The 16,169-nt window shown below is 38.2% G+C and overlaps 1 protein-coding gene across 10 annotated transcripts in view; it reads left to right on the top strand.

Moving 5' to 3' along the window:
* Positions 1-16,169, top strand: part of eml5 (EMAP like 5) — a 122,954-nt gene that overhangs the window by 7,997 nt on the left and 98,788 nt on the right. For 9 of the 10 annotated variants that reach the window (XR_010002156.1, XR_010002155.1, XM_062968386.1 and 6 more), the window contains exon 2: positions 15,700-15,859. Coding sequence is in view for 7 of the 10 variants with exons in the window: in XM_062968386.1 (XP_062824456.1) it covers positions 15,700-15,859 (160 nt within the window). In the remaining 3 variants the exon portion in view is untranslated. Of the gene's footprint in view, positions 1-15,699; positions 15,860-16,169 lie in introns of those variants that run through there. The other variant, XM_062968387.1, reaches the window with a different exon arrangement.

The raw sequence follows: 16,169 nt of genomic DNA, 5'->3' as shown, positions 1-16,169 counted from the left end.
CTAAAAACACAGGAAAATGGACACAGAAGTCTATGTCATTGCATAATCTGTTTCACAGCGCTGTGATAAGGTTTTTAAACCCTTGTTTAACTTTCTTTGAAGTAGTCTAAACTGCCAGCAGAAATGAAGAAGTTGCTGTGATTTTCTTCCATCTTCAGAAATCACTATAAGCTTGTCAACTTAGATAGTTATTGTATTGTTGAAGGCTTTCACGACTAGAATCACTGGGATGTTGTGCCGTTTCCAGGCTGTATGGCCATGTTTTCACAGCATTTTCTACTGACTTGTCACCTGCATCTGTGGCTGGCATCTTCCTCTGAAGATGCCAGCCACAGATGCAGGTGAAATGTCAGGAGAAAATGCTGCACGAACACGGCCATACAGCCTGGAAACCACACAACACCACAGAGATAGTTATTATGGTTTTTTAATCTCTCCCTTTTCCTCTTTTTACACACCAAATGTGTGTGTTAGTGCAGTGCACTGGAATATTAGGTTGACATTTAGTTTTATTGTGTGATAATATGTATCTAAAGGTCTTGTCTTGCTTTGTCAATTATGCCATGATGTTGTGAAAATGCTGTTTTAAGAAAGCGCACAATCACAGTCAAAGAGTAAAAAGAGACTAGGCTCCATATGATATATGATGGTTAAAAACTATTTCACACGTTGTATTTCTTTGAATGTTCAAATATATAGAGTGTGAATATTTTTATATAGAGTGTGAATATTTCAACTCCAGAAATTACTGAAGCAGGTTGGGACTTTTAAGAATAAAAGTTTTTGACCAACATATAGCATGTGGAGCCTGGTCTTCTTTTATTTTAAGTTGTAAATGAGGTCAAAATGCCACTAATGGAATGTGATGCATGGATGAGATGTGCTAATACAGTCAGCCCACCACATTCACAGGTTTAACGTTTGTGAATTTGAGTATTTGTGGATTAATTGCTGCTACCTCCGCTGCTGCATTACACCATTTTTAACAGGGACTTCCATGTGATTGACAAATGGAAAAGCCCTGGATTATGTTTTGGATGGTGTGATGTTTCAATAATTCATGTTTTAATTATTGGTTTTAATTGTAATTGTTTATTTGAAATATGTGTGTATGGCATCAAATTGCTGCCTGTTGTAAGGCCGCCTTGAGCCCCCTCCGCGGTTGAGAAAGGCGGGATATAAATATGATATAAATATGATAAAATAAATAAATCAAAAGTTCAATTAGGCTTAGTTAGTGATCAAATCTTTCACTGGGGGGGGGGGAACAAATTGGTGGGGTGGCTGGACCAGACTGTACTTGTGTTCAGTTGCTCAGGTCGTGGGGGAGGGTCAGGGGAAGCAGGACAAGAGAGGGAAACATTGGGGAAGGGAAAGGATGACGGAGAGGAAGAGGTTATTCCATAGCCTACTCCAGATTGCCAGCTCTGCAGTCATGAGGACCTTTTCTTGATTAATTTCTCTCCTTCCCTCCAACCTTACAAAAACACATGCTGGAGAAAAAAAAGGAGACCTAAGTATGTGTTCACTTAACAGCTCTATTCCCCATTTTCTCACCTTCCTCCTTCTAAACAGATTCTACTTCTGTTTAACTCAACTGCCTGGTGAGTGTTCATATTCCTCACTCCACATGCATGCATGTGGATGTAGTGTATATGTATCTCTAGCAATCTTTCTGTCTGTCAAGGTAGAAAAGGGAAAGATTAGTATCATGGCTAACTGGTATGTTGGAGGAAAATGAAAAATTGTACACAGATGGAAGGAGATGTGAAACACAGTCAGAAAGAGAAAATGAAAGTCACACTTGCAGTATCAACCAGTTGCCTGAATTTTTCCAAGATTCTACCCATCTAATCTGGTAGCTATTTACCCCTTAAAAAGTTCCAGATTTTATTGAAAAATAGAAAGTCTAACCTTATAGGAGTTATGAGGCAAATTAGATTGTGTTATTCCACTCAATTTTGGGGGGAGTGAGTAGGCAGGAAATGAATCTGCCACTGTCTTTCAGCCAGTAGATGAACTGACAGCTTTTATTCTGGGGCTTTAGAAAGTTTCAACTGTAAACTATGACATTGATCTCTATACTGCAGATGGATATACTGTGTACAGTCATTCTCATAGAGATTGGTCTTGAAGATTGAGTGACAGCTTTCAACTGTGAATGCCAGAACTCACTAAAGGAAGATATTAAAGCCTGCCTCTTGTTTCCCTTGGAATGCCGAACACTTTCTACAAGTTGTAACTGTATTTCCCATTTTGCCTGCATTGAGAGGAGGAGGAGGACACGGGGAGTGAACATTTCACTGACTCAACATTTCAGCCAGCAGTAATAGCCATTCTTTCTCTAGTCTGATAGGCAGAGAGTTAGAGGTTGACACATTCACTAATCAGCTGGATTAAACAGAAGGTTAAAATGTGTTTGTTTCAAAGTGACCTTTGAAGGGCACTTTCTTTTCAGGCTCTATTGTAGGCGACTTATTCAGGAATAATATGCAAAAGATTCCTCCGTTGATTGACTTTTTAAAAGAAAAGTAATTACATATTAAGGCTGGAAATGTACACATGTACATTTTTTTTAACACAGAAACAAGGACATTTCTCATAGGAAAGTGTTCTCTGGTGGGGCAATCTCTAATTTTTATTTCCATTTTTATGTAATTTCATTATTATTAATAATTAGCACTTTAAAAGTATTATTTGATATTTAAGTATATTAATCCTTTCAGCAGATGTGGTCATATGGAGATCCAGTTTTTTTTTTACCATGCATGATTCCAGTGGGCTTTTATGGTAAGAAATGTGCCCCCCCCTTTCCAAAAGAAAAGAAAAACACGATATATTTGTCAACCTTTGGTAGTGAAAATGTTATATAGTTTTCATGCTAAACTGTTGCAATGGCTGTTACCTTTTCAAAAGCTTCAAGGTTGTAAAAGGCAGAAGCTATCAAAATAGGCAATTCAGCTTCAGTGGGTCAGGCAGAGGCTTCTAGATGAACTTAAAAAGGATTTAAAAAGAGCCAGTAGAAGACACATGCAGGTCCAGGACCATATTTTGTTGACCCTACTGCCTTCTAGCCCTGACACTTCTTCAGGCCAGTAGAAGAGTTATCAGTTTTTAGATAGAATATAGCCTTGAAGTTGGGCATAGACAATACTTTATGGTCATTGAGCTATTATAATTAACTTCACTCACATTAACGTGTTTTGGATATGCATATTCAGGTCAAGAGGCATGTTCCTGCTCTTGAAAATTTTCTCTGGACTTGAAAAGTACATGTTTCTAATATTTGTTGTTATTCACTTGCCTGAAGAACCTATGCATGCCTTGAACATGCTGTAAGTCCCAAGGTCTAAAAACCATTTCCACCTCTGAAATTGTCTCTTGTAATTTTCCTTCCCTTTTCTTACTTGCTTATGCATGTTGTTAGTGCCTTATACATATGCATGTTTGCAACTTTTTTTTGAGGAGGAAAGCAACTTATATATGTTTCAAAGTTTGCAAATGTCAATTTTGATGCCTCAAATAGTATCCCAAACTTTATGGTATCAACACTCTTTGGAAAGATACTTCTGTGGAAGATCTACATCTCCTACAGCTGTTAAACCCTATGAGGAGAAAAGCTGATTAAAAAGTCATTAAAACAAGAGTCATGAGTATATACCAGATATATTGTGCCACAAGTTATGTACCTGTGCATCATACTGAAGATTCTTAAGTAAAGGAAACATTCTTATCTTTCTATAATAGGAATTTAGAAAGGGAGACTTTTGAGGTGACAATTAGTAGAAAGTATTTGCTGGTCAGTCTTTTTAATAAAAATTCTTTGACACAACCCTCTTCATGTTTCCTTGTGAGCGGATAATTTCTTTAACATATGAATGTTGGATTAATAGCCAGAATATAGCAATAATAAAGGAATGAGAGAAGAAACCCATGGTGCATAATAAGGATGTGTGTGAGAGGGACAGATAGAAGAGAGGCTGAACAGTTTCTGAAACAGAGAAAAATACTCGCAAGAAAAAAGGAGAATGGGATATGAGATATGACAAACAGTATTGGAGTGAAGGGACAAAATAGTTTCTAACTCAGTCAAAGCTGGTACAGGCTGAACTGGGGGAGCATGAGAGACTTTTGAGAAACCAAAAGAATTGAGAAATAAAGTCTTAAGGGAAAGTCTGTTTTAAATAAATTGTTTGCTTCAAATGATTAAAAAATTGCTTAACTTTCATTAATTTGAGTTGCCAAGAACTATATTAATAGAAATATCATTTTTCTACAATAGTACAAATTAATTGTACAGTACAGTTGAGAATTAGAGAAATATCTTTTGACTTTTAGAATTGTGCTGATTGTTTTTCTGTTTATAACCCATCAGCAAGAGTTAGGAAGGTATTACATAGTTACTGACAATTTATGAAGTTTAAGACTAATAAAGCCTGGTTTCACATTAGCTTTCAAGGTCCAAAATAGGAGAATCTGAAGTTTACTGTTTACCTTTTTAAAACACTTAGTATAGTAAGTTTATATGAAACAGCAATATTATTTGACAAGATTTTTTGCACTTCTGAAAATAAGCTTTAAAAACTAACTCCCTATTTCTCAAAGTACTACAGGCAGTTCTGAGTTACAGACATCTGACTTATATATGTCTCATAGACAAGAACAGGGGTGAAACAACAGGAAGTGAGAGGAAACCTACCCCCTAGGAAGGAAAATTCACTCCTTGAAGAGTTATTATGGGGAAAGGTGTTTGCACTGAAGCTTTATCACCAGCCCTGGTTTCCACAACAAGCTAATTTTCACAGGGAGAGAAAGTGAGGTGAAATCTTCTGAACAAGGGTACAGATAGCAAAACAAATGTCACAGGAGTGTTAACCCTTCTCTATGCTATCCAAAACTAATATACAGTATGTATATTTTTGGCTGGAGTTACACTTAAAAATGTATCTGTTTCAACTTTCATACACATTCAACTTAATAACAAACCTACAGAACCTATCTTGTCCATAACTTAGGGACTGCCTGTATATCAACTAGGAGGTATATATATATGTATGTGTGTGTACATAGAGAAATCCATGCCTTAACAGTTGTCATGTTCACCTTAAGACAAATCCCAAAGTTCATCTTGTAGTAATACCTCTGCTCATATAGTCGATACTAGTTTTATTCAAAGTGCTGGTTTTGTGGTAGTCCCTGGCACATTGGGGTGGAAAAAAACTACGAACCTGTCAGATCTACAGTCATCTGGGGAAGGGCTTCTCTCTGTCCCACCATCTGCTCTGGCATGTTCGGTGGGAACAAGGGCAGAGGGCCGCTTTGATGGCTACTTATTATGATTATGATTATTATATTTATTTATACCCTGCTTTATCTCCCACAAAGGAGACTCAAAGTGGCTTAACATAAAACTATCAGCATAGCCATTTAAATAACACAAATATATGAACATTAAAACAGAATTAAATATCAATCGTATTTAAAACATTCCAAGTTAAAATATCATTAAAACAAATTCAAAGTTAAAAACCACAGCACCCACCGCCTGAATTTATCTTAAATACCTTTATCTTTAAAAAGTTGTGGGTGGGATTTTGGGGAGGATGGTGAGTTTTAAATGTAATTTTAATTGTATTTATTGTATTGTAATTTTATTTTGACTTTATATGCACTTACTAATATTTACGTTTTTAAACTTTTGTATTTTGTATTTTGTTTTAAATTGTTATTAGATTGTGTGAGTGTTAGCCGCCTTGAGTCCCTATGGGGAGAAAGGTGAGATATAAATAAAGTTAATAATAATCATCATAATTATTCACAAACACTTTGCAGAAGTGAGTAAGGAGTACTGTGACACTATTTCCTCCAAAAATACTTGTGGGATTGATACTGTGTTATTGTGGAGTATAATTCCCAGGTGCATTCTGACCTTGTTTTCAAACATTATGGCAGCTGAACACAGCCAAGCTTGTCATCAGTGGTGACTGGTTTTTTCTCTCTCATGGCATTGGAGCAGTGAATATATTCTGAATTTTAGTCAGAATGTTAAAACGTTTTCCTAGACCTGAACACGAACCCCAAATAGCTTCAGTACCTTGTATAGTTTTTTAAAGTGTGGATTCAAACAAAGAGTAAATTAGCTGTCCCAATGACATTGGTGCTACCAGCTACCACCACTTGACCACTACTGCTTGGTATTTTAAAACTGAACAACAGTGGAGAAATCAGTGACATTTCATCTAATTGTAAGTATATTTCAGACTGAAAATTCATATCTTGATTCAAGTACTTTGCTTATTCTCACCGATCTTGAGATCAGGTTTTTATCTCCCTGTCAAAAACTATCTGAGCTAAATAATTCAGCCCAAATTTGCCTATAGCTGCTATGTAAATCTGCACCAGTGCATCATTTACTCCCATTGAGGGCAATCTATTCAATCCAATAGTGCCCAAAGCTATAACCACCTGCTCAAGCATCTATTAATTAATTGCTTTTTGGGCTAGTTGTGTGTTTTCTGAGCTGTATGGCCATGTTCCAGAAGTATTCTCTCCTGACGTTTCGCCCACATCTATGGCAGGCATCCTCAGAGGTTGTGTGGAACATGGCCATTCAGCCTGGAAAACACACAACTACCTTGTGATCCTGGCCATGAAAGCCTTTGACAACTAATTGCTTTTTGTTTGGCATGGGGCCCAAGATGAGAAATTAAAGGAAAATACAGCTAAAATCTTATTAATAAAAAGTTTAAGAAACATTTAAAAAAATAATTATATTAAAAGCATAATGTTCGAAACACATGTACAACATAATAAAGATAAACATACAGCAGACCACATTAAAAGACTATTTTGCCACATGAGATAAAACAAAAAAAAATTGTGGGTTAGTAGCAAGGGAAATGAAAGGGGCAACTGAGCATCTTTTGGGAGCAAGTTCCAGAGCCTGTTAGCAGCTACTGAAACAACTCTCTTCCATATTCTCATCAAACATTCTTGAGAAAATTGAGAAAATGCTACTTGATAGATGTATTCCTTCAGATTTGATGAGGAATTCTTTAAAAGTGATCACATAATTTATTGTCCTGATACATAAGAGACTCTCTCAGCACAAGGAAGCAATGGTCCAAACAAAATTGTGGAACAAAGAAAATAGTGGAAAGTAGTATCAGGACTATATACACTGGCTTCATTGTGGAGTAAGCTAAGGAGCCTAGGTTCAAGAGTAACATTTGAGGCTAATTTTGCAGTTTAACCTATTATCTTTTGTAACTACAGTAGAGTCTCATTTATCCAACACTCGCTTATCCAACGTTCTGGATTATCCAACGCATTTTTGTAGTCAATGTTTTCAATACATCGTGATATTTTGGTGCTAAACTCGTAAATACAGTAATTACTTCATAGCATTACTGCGTATTGAACTACTTTTTCTGTCAAGTTTATTGTATAACATGATGTTTTTGGTGCTCAATTTGTAAAATCATAACCTAATTTGATGTTTAATAGGCTTCTCCTTAATCCCTCCTTATTATCCAACATATTCGCTTATCCAACGTTCTGCCGGCCCGTTTATGTTGGATAAGTGAGACTCTACTGTATAATCAAATATTTAGCTAAGAGATAAGAAAACTGTCATGTGTATTTAAACTAATGTCTTAAGCTAGGGTAAAATAGGATAGGTGCCTGTGCTTTATAGTCTGAATTAGATGATTACGATAAATGCTTTGCCTCTAAATTGCTGCAACATACTAGTTAAACTGTTACTTTCTTATGGTGCAGCTGTAGGTTCCTTTAAAATGATGGTTGAATGTCACTAGGAGCTCTGCAGAGCTATTGTGATTTTCAGATGGGTCAGTAATCTATCCCTCTTGTGTAACAGCATGACCTCAAGGTTGTAAGAGCTCCATGTAGAATCTAGTATTATTTAGTTTATTTGGAATAGGCCACAGAGTGGTTTGACTCTGAGTCACAATATTTACCAACCCGATTGTAGCTGGACAGATGTTGCAGCTATACAACTGTTATATAGGGAAACTCCAGACATAATCAGAAATACATAAAATTCAGTAAGGTTGTACTCAGAGTACTGATTGTGCTCAATGATGAACTGTGACCTTTGTTTCATTGTATTTCTGTTTAGACTTACAGTACATGTGTTCACTAATAATAATAATAACTTTATTTTTATACCCCGCCTCCATCTCCCCAGAGGGGACTCAGGGCGGCTTACATGGGGCCAAGCCCGAATAAAAACAGCAGCAGTATAAAACACAGCAATAGACAAAAACATGCACAATAAAAAAAATTAAACATTAGCCAATAAAAAACAAGAACTAATAAAAACATGGATTAAAACTGAGAGATTGTAAAAGTAGACTGGGTAAGGTGCACCATATAAATATTGTAAACACGAGGTGACTGACAAAGTGCTGCAAATTCTTGGAAGTGCAAATTGGGATGGGAATAGACCCTGTGTCTATATCGAGTTGACAAAGATCAGCTTCAGTAGCTTACTGCTTTTTTTCAGCACCTTAGCGAACTAGGGAGGCAACTAGATTATATCAGGTAAGAGGAAACTTAGAAATGATGATTTCAGTTGTCTGGGTCATCTCTGTTTCCTACAAAGATGGTTTGAGACAAGCAGCTGCTAGCATTGCCGTTGTCATTCAAAAGACATTGTGCACCAGCTGTTCTGTCCTTTACTCCTTAATGGACTTTTGTAGGAAGAAAGAGATGGAATAGTCGTTAGGAAAACCTGTAAAGTTTAAAATTGGAGGATGACATTGTCTGCCTCTTTAGAATTATATCAGTAAGCAGAGTGATTGCCATAAAAGATTCATCTGGAAGCACCCCAATTGAGGCCTTTCAGGAATGGGATTCCAAGTTCTCGGAGCCTTCTCCTGTCTTTGGGACAAGAGGAAGAATTGCAAAATTATCTTGAAAAGTGAGCAGGTGTGTGTGTGTTGATATATTTCCTGCAGTGAGGGGAGGCAGTCCATATACTGGATCTGGCTCCTCCTTCATGCTTCACAGGCAGGGTTTTCAATCTCTCAAACATCTTTGCCACCCTTCGAGGGAGGGTCAGTTCCAACTCCTCAGATTGGATTAGGACAAGTCTGTAACACCCTCGCTAAAACATGAGTTTGTTATTGAATTTGAGGATTTTATTGATTGCCTTCAGTGGCTAATATCTGCTCGAACTGTACCATTTTTAAAGGATCAGCCTGAATTCAGACTTTTTGATCTTTGTTAATTTGTTAAACTTGATAGTATATTCTATTTCCCACTTGCCACCTTAATAGGAATTTTTTGTTGTGGGATGGATCACACACTCATCCCTGGTCTCTCTTCTGGTGAAAAGCTCAGGGGTCTATCAATAAAAATTAATAGCAAAAAAAGGGAGAAGAGAGAAATCTGGGGGTGACTGGGAATGGCTGAGGCACAATGTGACCAGCCTATGGGGAGGACCTACCTACTGTCATTGGTGGCTCAGATCCAGACCCAGGTTATGCCATGAAAGCAACATGTGCATGGCAATAGGAGATGCAGTAAGAAGGATCAGGCAGACTTTTGGGATAGTACAACTTCAGCTGCTCGAGTGAGTGCTGGCCATCTGACTGCTTCCCTCTCACTCCTTACTATTGAAAGAGAGGCCTCTCTCCATGGCATTCTTTTTGGGCTTGGAAATTTCTGATTAGGAGCATTTATAAACAGGCACAGAAATGGCACTGTTTTGATTTTTCCTTTCTAAGGGGGAAGTGAACATACTGCAAGATGTCAAGAGGTGATTTATCCCCCTCACAAGACTGAAAAGAAGAGAAGACATCTTTGCCTATCTCTTCTATGGGGGACTCTAAATCTTTAATCTCTCCAATGGCTTCAAATAAGGAATAGGGGAATGATATCCAGGTGAGGGAAAGTTTTCTCCAGAACACGTTTCTATTCTTGTTTGAATCAGATGAGTTTCCAGTCCTCAGGAATGTGGAGAAAACTCTGTGTTTGACTTCTAAGTGCCAGGTGTCTGCTGATATGACTGAAAGGGTACCAGAAATCAGATCTTAGACCCCCTCTACACTGCCATATAATCCAGAGAATCAAAGAAGATAATCCACATTATCTGCTTTGAACTGGATTATATGAGTCTACGCTGCCATATAATCCAGTTCAAAGCAGATCATCTGGATCTTATATGGCAATGTAGATGGGACCTTAGACTAAGCAGGAGTTCTTACCTTTTTGAGATATTATGGAATGGAATGGCTCCACCCAGGTGTCACTAGGGCAAGAGTTGTCTACACAAAATATTTTTATTCTTTACCTGAGGAAGTCCTGGCTGAATTTAAATTACCCCTCATTGAGGCCCCTGTGTGGGTCCTTAAAGATGCAAATGATACTTCTAAAATGTTGAAAATAGGTCGTAGGCTTTCTTGTGCAGATCCCATGAGACTAAAGTTCTGTTTATCAGAGCTATGTTGTTACCTCATTATTAGCAAGAGCCACTGTTAGGTGGGCTAAGGACCTGCTGTCTACTCCAGGGAAGAAACTAAAACAGGGAGGTAATAAGTTGGCAAAGTCTTCAGCCTTTACAGCAAATTTTAGTCTTGATTCAGTTTGAATGTCCTACTAGAGCAGTGGTTCTCAACCTGGGGTCCCCAGATGTTTTTGGCCTTCAACTCGCAGAAATCCTAACAGCTGGTAAACTGGCTGGTATTTCTGGGAATTGAAGGCCAAAAACATCTGGGGACCCCAGGTTGAGAACCCCTGAACTAGAGTTAGGGTGGCTAATGTTGTTGTTAGATGAACACCAAACCAGAAGTAAGGCACATTTGGTGTGCATCTACACTGTGGAATGGCACCATTTTAATTGACATGACTCTGTGCTATGGAAACCTGTGAGTAGTAGTTTGCTGAGGCATCAGAATTCTTTGACAGAGATGGTTAAAGATCTTGTAAAACTATAAGTCCCATGATTTTTCCCACGGAAAATTAGACAAGACCCTGAATTGTCCTCCTTTCACAGGGACTTGAAAACCTGGATGTTTCAACTTGCATTTGACAACGCCTAGTCCCTAGGTTCCACAATAATATACTGTTCTCTTCACTTTATCCAATACCCGGTCCTGTGATATGCTGCTTGCACTATCCCATGCCTATAGTTTGATCACACCCGTTGTACTACAGCAGTTGGTTTTGTTGAGTATTGATTGAATTTAACACTGCTATTTTATATTCCTATGTTTTATTGAATTGTGTTTTTACCTGAATTGTTATATTTATGTTTTTTTATATTAATTATGTTTAGCTTTTATGGATTGTTTTGTATTTCTGCTGAAGTGGAAGTTTTGCATGGACACTATCCAATTGAGTCTAAAAAGGGTATAAGGGGGGAGGGATGTGTGGTGTTTCTCAACACATCTTGATTCACCTTGCCTCCAAAGAGCCCCTCAGGTTTGCTTAAGTAAGATCACTACCAGTACACTGCCCATTGGTATCTTGGCTTTTCGTCGGGTGTTTACAAAGGTGTTAACTGTTCTAGTGGCTCACTTGGGTTAAGGGGGTTCATGTTCATCTGCATCCCATCAATCTGCTAGTTTACCATCCCTGAACATGGTTATGTGAACCTGGATTGCATTCAGAAGAACTAGCACTTGGGAATCATCATAGATGCAGCACATGATGTTTCTATTAGTTGGTAGGAAGAAGCTGCAGTCCTTTGTAAAATAGTATTGAATCATTCAGTGTTGTAGCTGATCATGTTCCCATGGTTTTAGCAGTGTTGATGGTGAAACTCAGTCCTTTGGGCAAGGTTTTATTTGAGAAAGTGCAGTGGGGTCTCTTGTACTTTAAGGACATGGTTGGCATTATGTTTGGTTGAATGTACAAATTTCCCTGGGCTTGAATGGGTATGCCCATCAGAGTGTCAGGGAGAATAATGGTCACAACTGGTGGCAGTCTGCAAGAATGTGGAGCACAGTGAAGTGGGGAGATGTCACAGCTATGAGTGGTACACCTGACATTACTCAGTTTGAAGGCAGATGTTCAAGGCAAGGATGTTTTGGTCTGGATGGACTGACTGATGTTTCACAAGGTAGTCCAAAGGTTTGGCAATCCATAGCTGGATCTTTTTGCTTTGTAGAGGAATCACAAACTCTTGATTTGTATCAAAGTTTCAGATAGAGGAGTTAGGGCCCATCCAGACAGCACCTTTATCCCAGGAGCTCCCGCAGCAAACAGGAGGGTGGCCAGATGCTGTTCCCTGTAAACCCAGAAGCAATAGCTACAAAAGTCAAAAAACACAAGATTTCCAGGTGCGGGACTATCATGGTTTTTGGCCGGATATCCTTCTCATGTCTGTATGTCCCTGCAATCAGAAATCACTGAATTTTCTGTCTGGGTTTGTTCCCGGGTTTTAGACGTTTCTTCCTGATTGGTCAGTTCCTAAAAAGGTGACAGTTGAGTAGAAGGCAAAAACTTTGTCCTGGGAAGAGGAACTTCGTCCTTCACCTGTTTAATGAAGTTTGTGGCAGAAAAATGCAGTTCCTGGGGTGCAACAAGTACTTTCACATTAAGTAGTACACAATGAAACAGGAAGAGACACTTTCAAACCAGGAACAGAATGTCATCATTACTGTAATTAGTCAGACCTTGTTGTATGGCCATCTGTGCAGACAGATTTAGTGGTGTACTTGTGCCAGGGAACAATAGGATGATATTGCTGGGTTATACATGTTAGTTCCTCATTGGGTGTATGCTGACAACATGGGTATAGTTTAGTAAATTGCAAAAACTTATTACTTGCTGTTGGGACATGGATGTGCTGGAGAGGAATGTACATACTGAGAGCCAAGGTCATACAGGTAACTAATAGAAACAGCCATGTATAACCCAGGAGCAGCACCCTATTGTTCCATGCTACAAGTACACAACCAAATCTGTCTGGACAGATGGCCAGGCATCCAGGCTCTAAAAAGTGTCAATAATGACAAAGCTGTGTTCCTGGTCTGAAAGTGTGTGTTTCTGTTTCATAGTGCAGTGCTGACTTGGGCAGAAGTGGTCCTATCCCATAAGGTAGGTTTGTGTGGCAGTTACTCCGTGAAATGTCTGGAGGGCACAGTTTTTGTGGCCAGGATAAAGAACAGAGATCCGCATATCCATATCCCAGGGCTTTTTCTAAAAAGAGCTGCCAAGGTTTCCGGCGGAAGCCCCGCAGCGGCCATCTTGGGAGCCTCTGAAACTTGGAACAAAGCAGCAAGTCTGGACAACGGAGGCAGAAATCCCAGGACTAACAGGTCTGTATGTGGACCTCTTCTGAAGTCCTGGGGTTTTTGCCCCTGCTTACAACTTGTGATTTAGTGCTGTCTGGAAGCGCCCTTTGTCTTAGATCTCTGACAATCACTTGACCAAGGTGATTTCAGTGAAAGCATGATAGTTTAACTTTGTTAGACTTAAAAGAGAGGTGGGAAAATTCTACTCACATCCCATTTTAAGGAGTGCCTTGCTTCAACCACCCAAGATTTCCTTCTTGGGATCTGCATGTGGTATTGCAGGATTTGTTGAACCTTTGAGGTTGGGAGACCTGACACTCATTGCATCAAATGTTTTACTTTGGTTGCTGCTACCTCTGCTAGTAGAGCCTCGGTGTTGTCAGTCTGTAAGGAGTTGTGTGTTTTTCCATAAGGGTTCAGTTGTTCTCTGGTTAAATCTTTCTTTTGTTCCTAAAGTGAATTTCACCAATCTCAGGAGATTGTTCTGTCTTCTTTTTACCTGAACTTTCTGTAGGTTCTCTTTAAATTTAGAATCTTCACTGATAAGAAGGGTTGTTTAAAAGAAGTCTCAGCGAATGAGTGGTAATTACATTCAAGGTATAATGGGTATTTGAATGGCCCTAAGGAAGTTCTCTTTCAGTTTGGGCTATCTAGTGACCCTGGGTGTTTTTTGGTCTTTTTCTACAGTGTGCAGTTCTTGATTTGCTTGATGCATTTGTTTCAGTTTGGGCACCACTGATATGTTGCATCTTTTTAACTGAAGTTAATTCCTGCTCTATGCTTGTGGCATATTGTGATTTATCATGTATTTAATTTGTAAAGCACTGGTTCTCAACCTGTGAGTCCCCAGGTGATTTGGCTTACAACTCCCAGAAATCCTAGTCAGTTTACCAGCTGTTAGGATTTCTGGGGGTTGAAGGCCAAAACATCTGAGGACCCATAGGTTGAGAACCACTGCTGTAGAGGGATGATGTCTATAGGTTCTTGCTTTTGAGGGAATGGATAAGACAGTTTTTTCCAGTTCTATGTCTCTATGATTTTAATCACTTAACGTTTTACTTTTCATAGCTAAAGTAAAATCTATAACTAAAAGATGTACTAGAAAAATTTCTTATGCCGGAGAAAAACAGTTTTAAGGGTGGGTGAGAAAGTATAAAACATCTCCTTAAATCATCTTGCTTTTGTTGATTGCCTGCTGTGTGAACATTAAAAACAAACATAGGTAAAACACATACAGTTCTTTTCAAATAATTAATCTTGCCTGTAGGCTTCAAATGGTCCATCTGCCTATTCATGGAACTAGGTCATGTATTCTGCTTATATTTTAATTATGGATGTTAGTTATTTTACCTTTCCCTTTTTCATTTCTATTTGATTCACATAGGCTATTGTTCAGCTAGGCTTGAGGATTTTATTGCTTACAAATTCTCATTAGTTAGTAATCTTCACAAGTCACAATTATTTGATCTAAATTTAGATTTCTATTAGAATTCTAAGCAAAAAAAGAGAAAAACTGAAAAATAAAGCTGTCAGAGCCCTAGTGACCTGATTCTTTCTCTTCTTTTTCTCATCTTCCACCTGGGGATGTAATTACTTGGCCTCTTCCATGAACAGATAATAGCCAGAAAGTAATTCTACCTCTCCAATATACCCTGTATATAAACATAAAATCTGCTCCAGAGGATTGGTAGACCCTTAGAGCAGATGGGGGGGGGGGGGGGCAACAGGTGTTATGAGAAGATAAAACTCCTGCTCTAAAGCATGATTGTGTGTTATTAGGTTTTGTCCCTGCCTTACTTTTATGTCTAGGAATTTTCTGTGTGGGTTTGTAGATGATGACTTTTTTATTCTTGCATATTTGATTTTCCATTGCTAACCCCATAATAGAACACATACTATACAGTGTTCCCTCACTTATTGCTGGGGTTAAGTTCCAGGACCACCCACAATAAGTGAAAATCTGCGAAGTAGGGACACTATATTTATTTTAATATTTGTACATTATTTTAGTAGTTATACACTATTTTAAGTCTTTATCAACCAATCGTGTGTTGATAAATCGCCTCCTCCTCCTCCTGTTGCCGCTTGGGCTCCTTTTCTCTCCCTTTGGCTTCTCCTTTCTCCCTTTATTAGGCTGTAAATTGTAATTTTTTAATGATTTATAATAGTCTTTTAGAGTTTATTAAAAAACCGTGAAACAGCGAATCTGCAAAAGGTGAACTGCGAAGTAGTGAGGGAACACTGTATTTCTGAATGTGAGTAAAAGAAACAGAAAATTAATATATATTAGCTTTATTGTGAAATGTTCAGTACCATGATATATATATGTGAGTGTGTGTGAGCGTGTGTGTGTGTGTGTATAAATGTAATGATGTAAAGAGCTGCTGCTTTTAAGTTTTGGGACTAACATTTTCCTGTGTTTCTTTTTTCCAAGTCTTGCTTTGCATCCTGAACGAGTATTGGTGGCAACCGGTCAAGTTGGGAAAGAGCCGTATATCTGTGTTTGGGACTCATACACTGTGCAGACTATATCAATAATGAAAGACGTTCATACACATGGTATAGCTTGCCTGGCATTTGATGTAGATGGTCAGGTATGTTTCATTGCTGTATGATAAATACATTTTGTTATAAATATTTTAGCACATCCATGTTTAAATGATGAATTCCTTTTTCTGTTTCTTCTTTTAAAAAATGCTAATAAAAATTAAGGCACATAACTTAAATTGATCATTTGCTAATAAATAACCAACAAATATGTGGGTAGCATCTTATTGTATAACATGTACAGGCAAATAGCATCTGTGTAGTAACTCAGTTTTCATACTGAATATCTCTTCTATACTAAAAAAAGCTGGATGCTGCAGAGATATTTTGAGTCTTCTGAGGCAGCAAACATTTTAG

This window comes from Anolis carolinensis, chromosome 1 (genome assembly GCF_035594765.1).
Source record: "Anolis carolinensis isolate JA03-04 chromosome 1, rAnoCar3.1.pri, whole genome shotgun sequence".
Classification (NCBI taxonomy): Eukaryota; Metazoa; Chordata; class Lepidosauria; order Squamata; family Dactyloidae; genus Anolis; species Anolis carolinensis.
The sequence above is the reverse complement of the archived record's forward strand: the minus strand, read 5'-3'. Positions and strand labels throughout refer to the sequence as shown.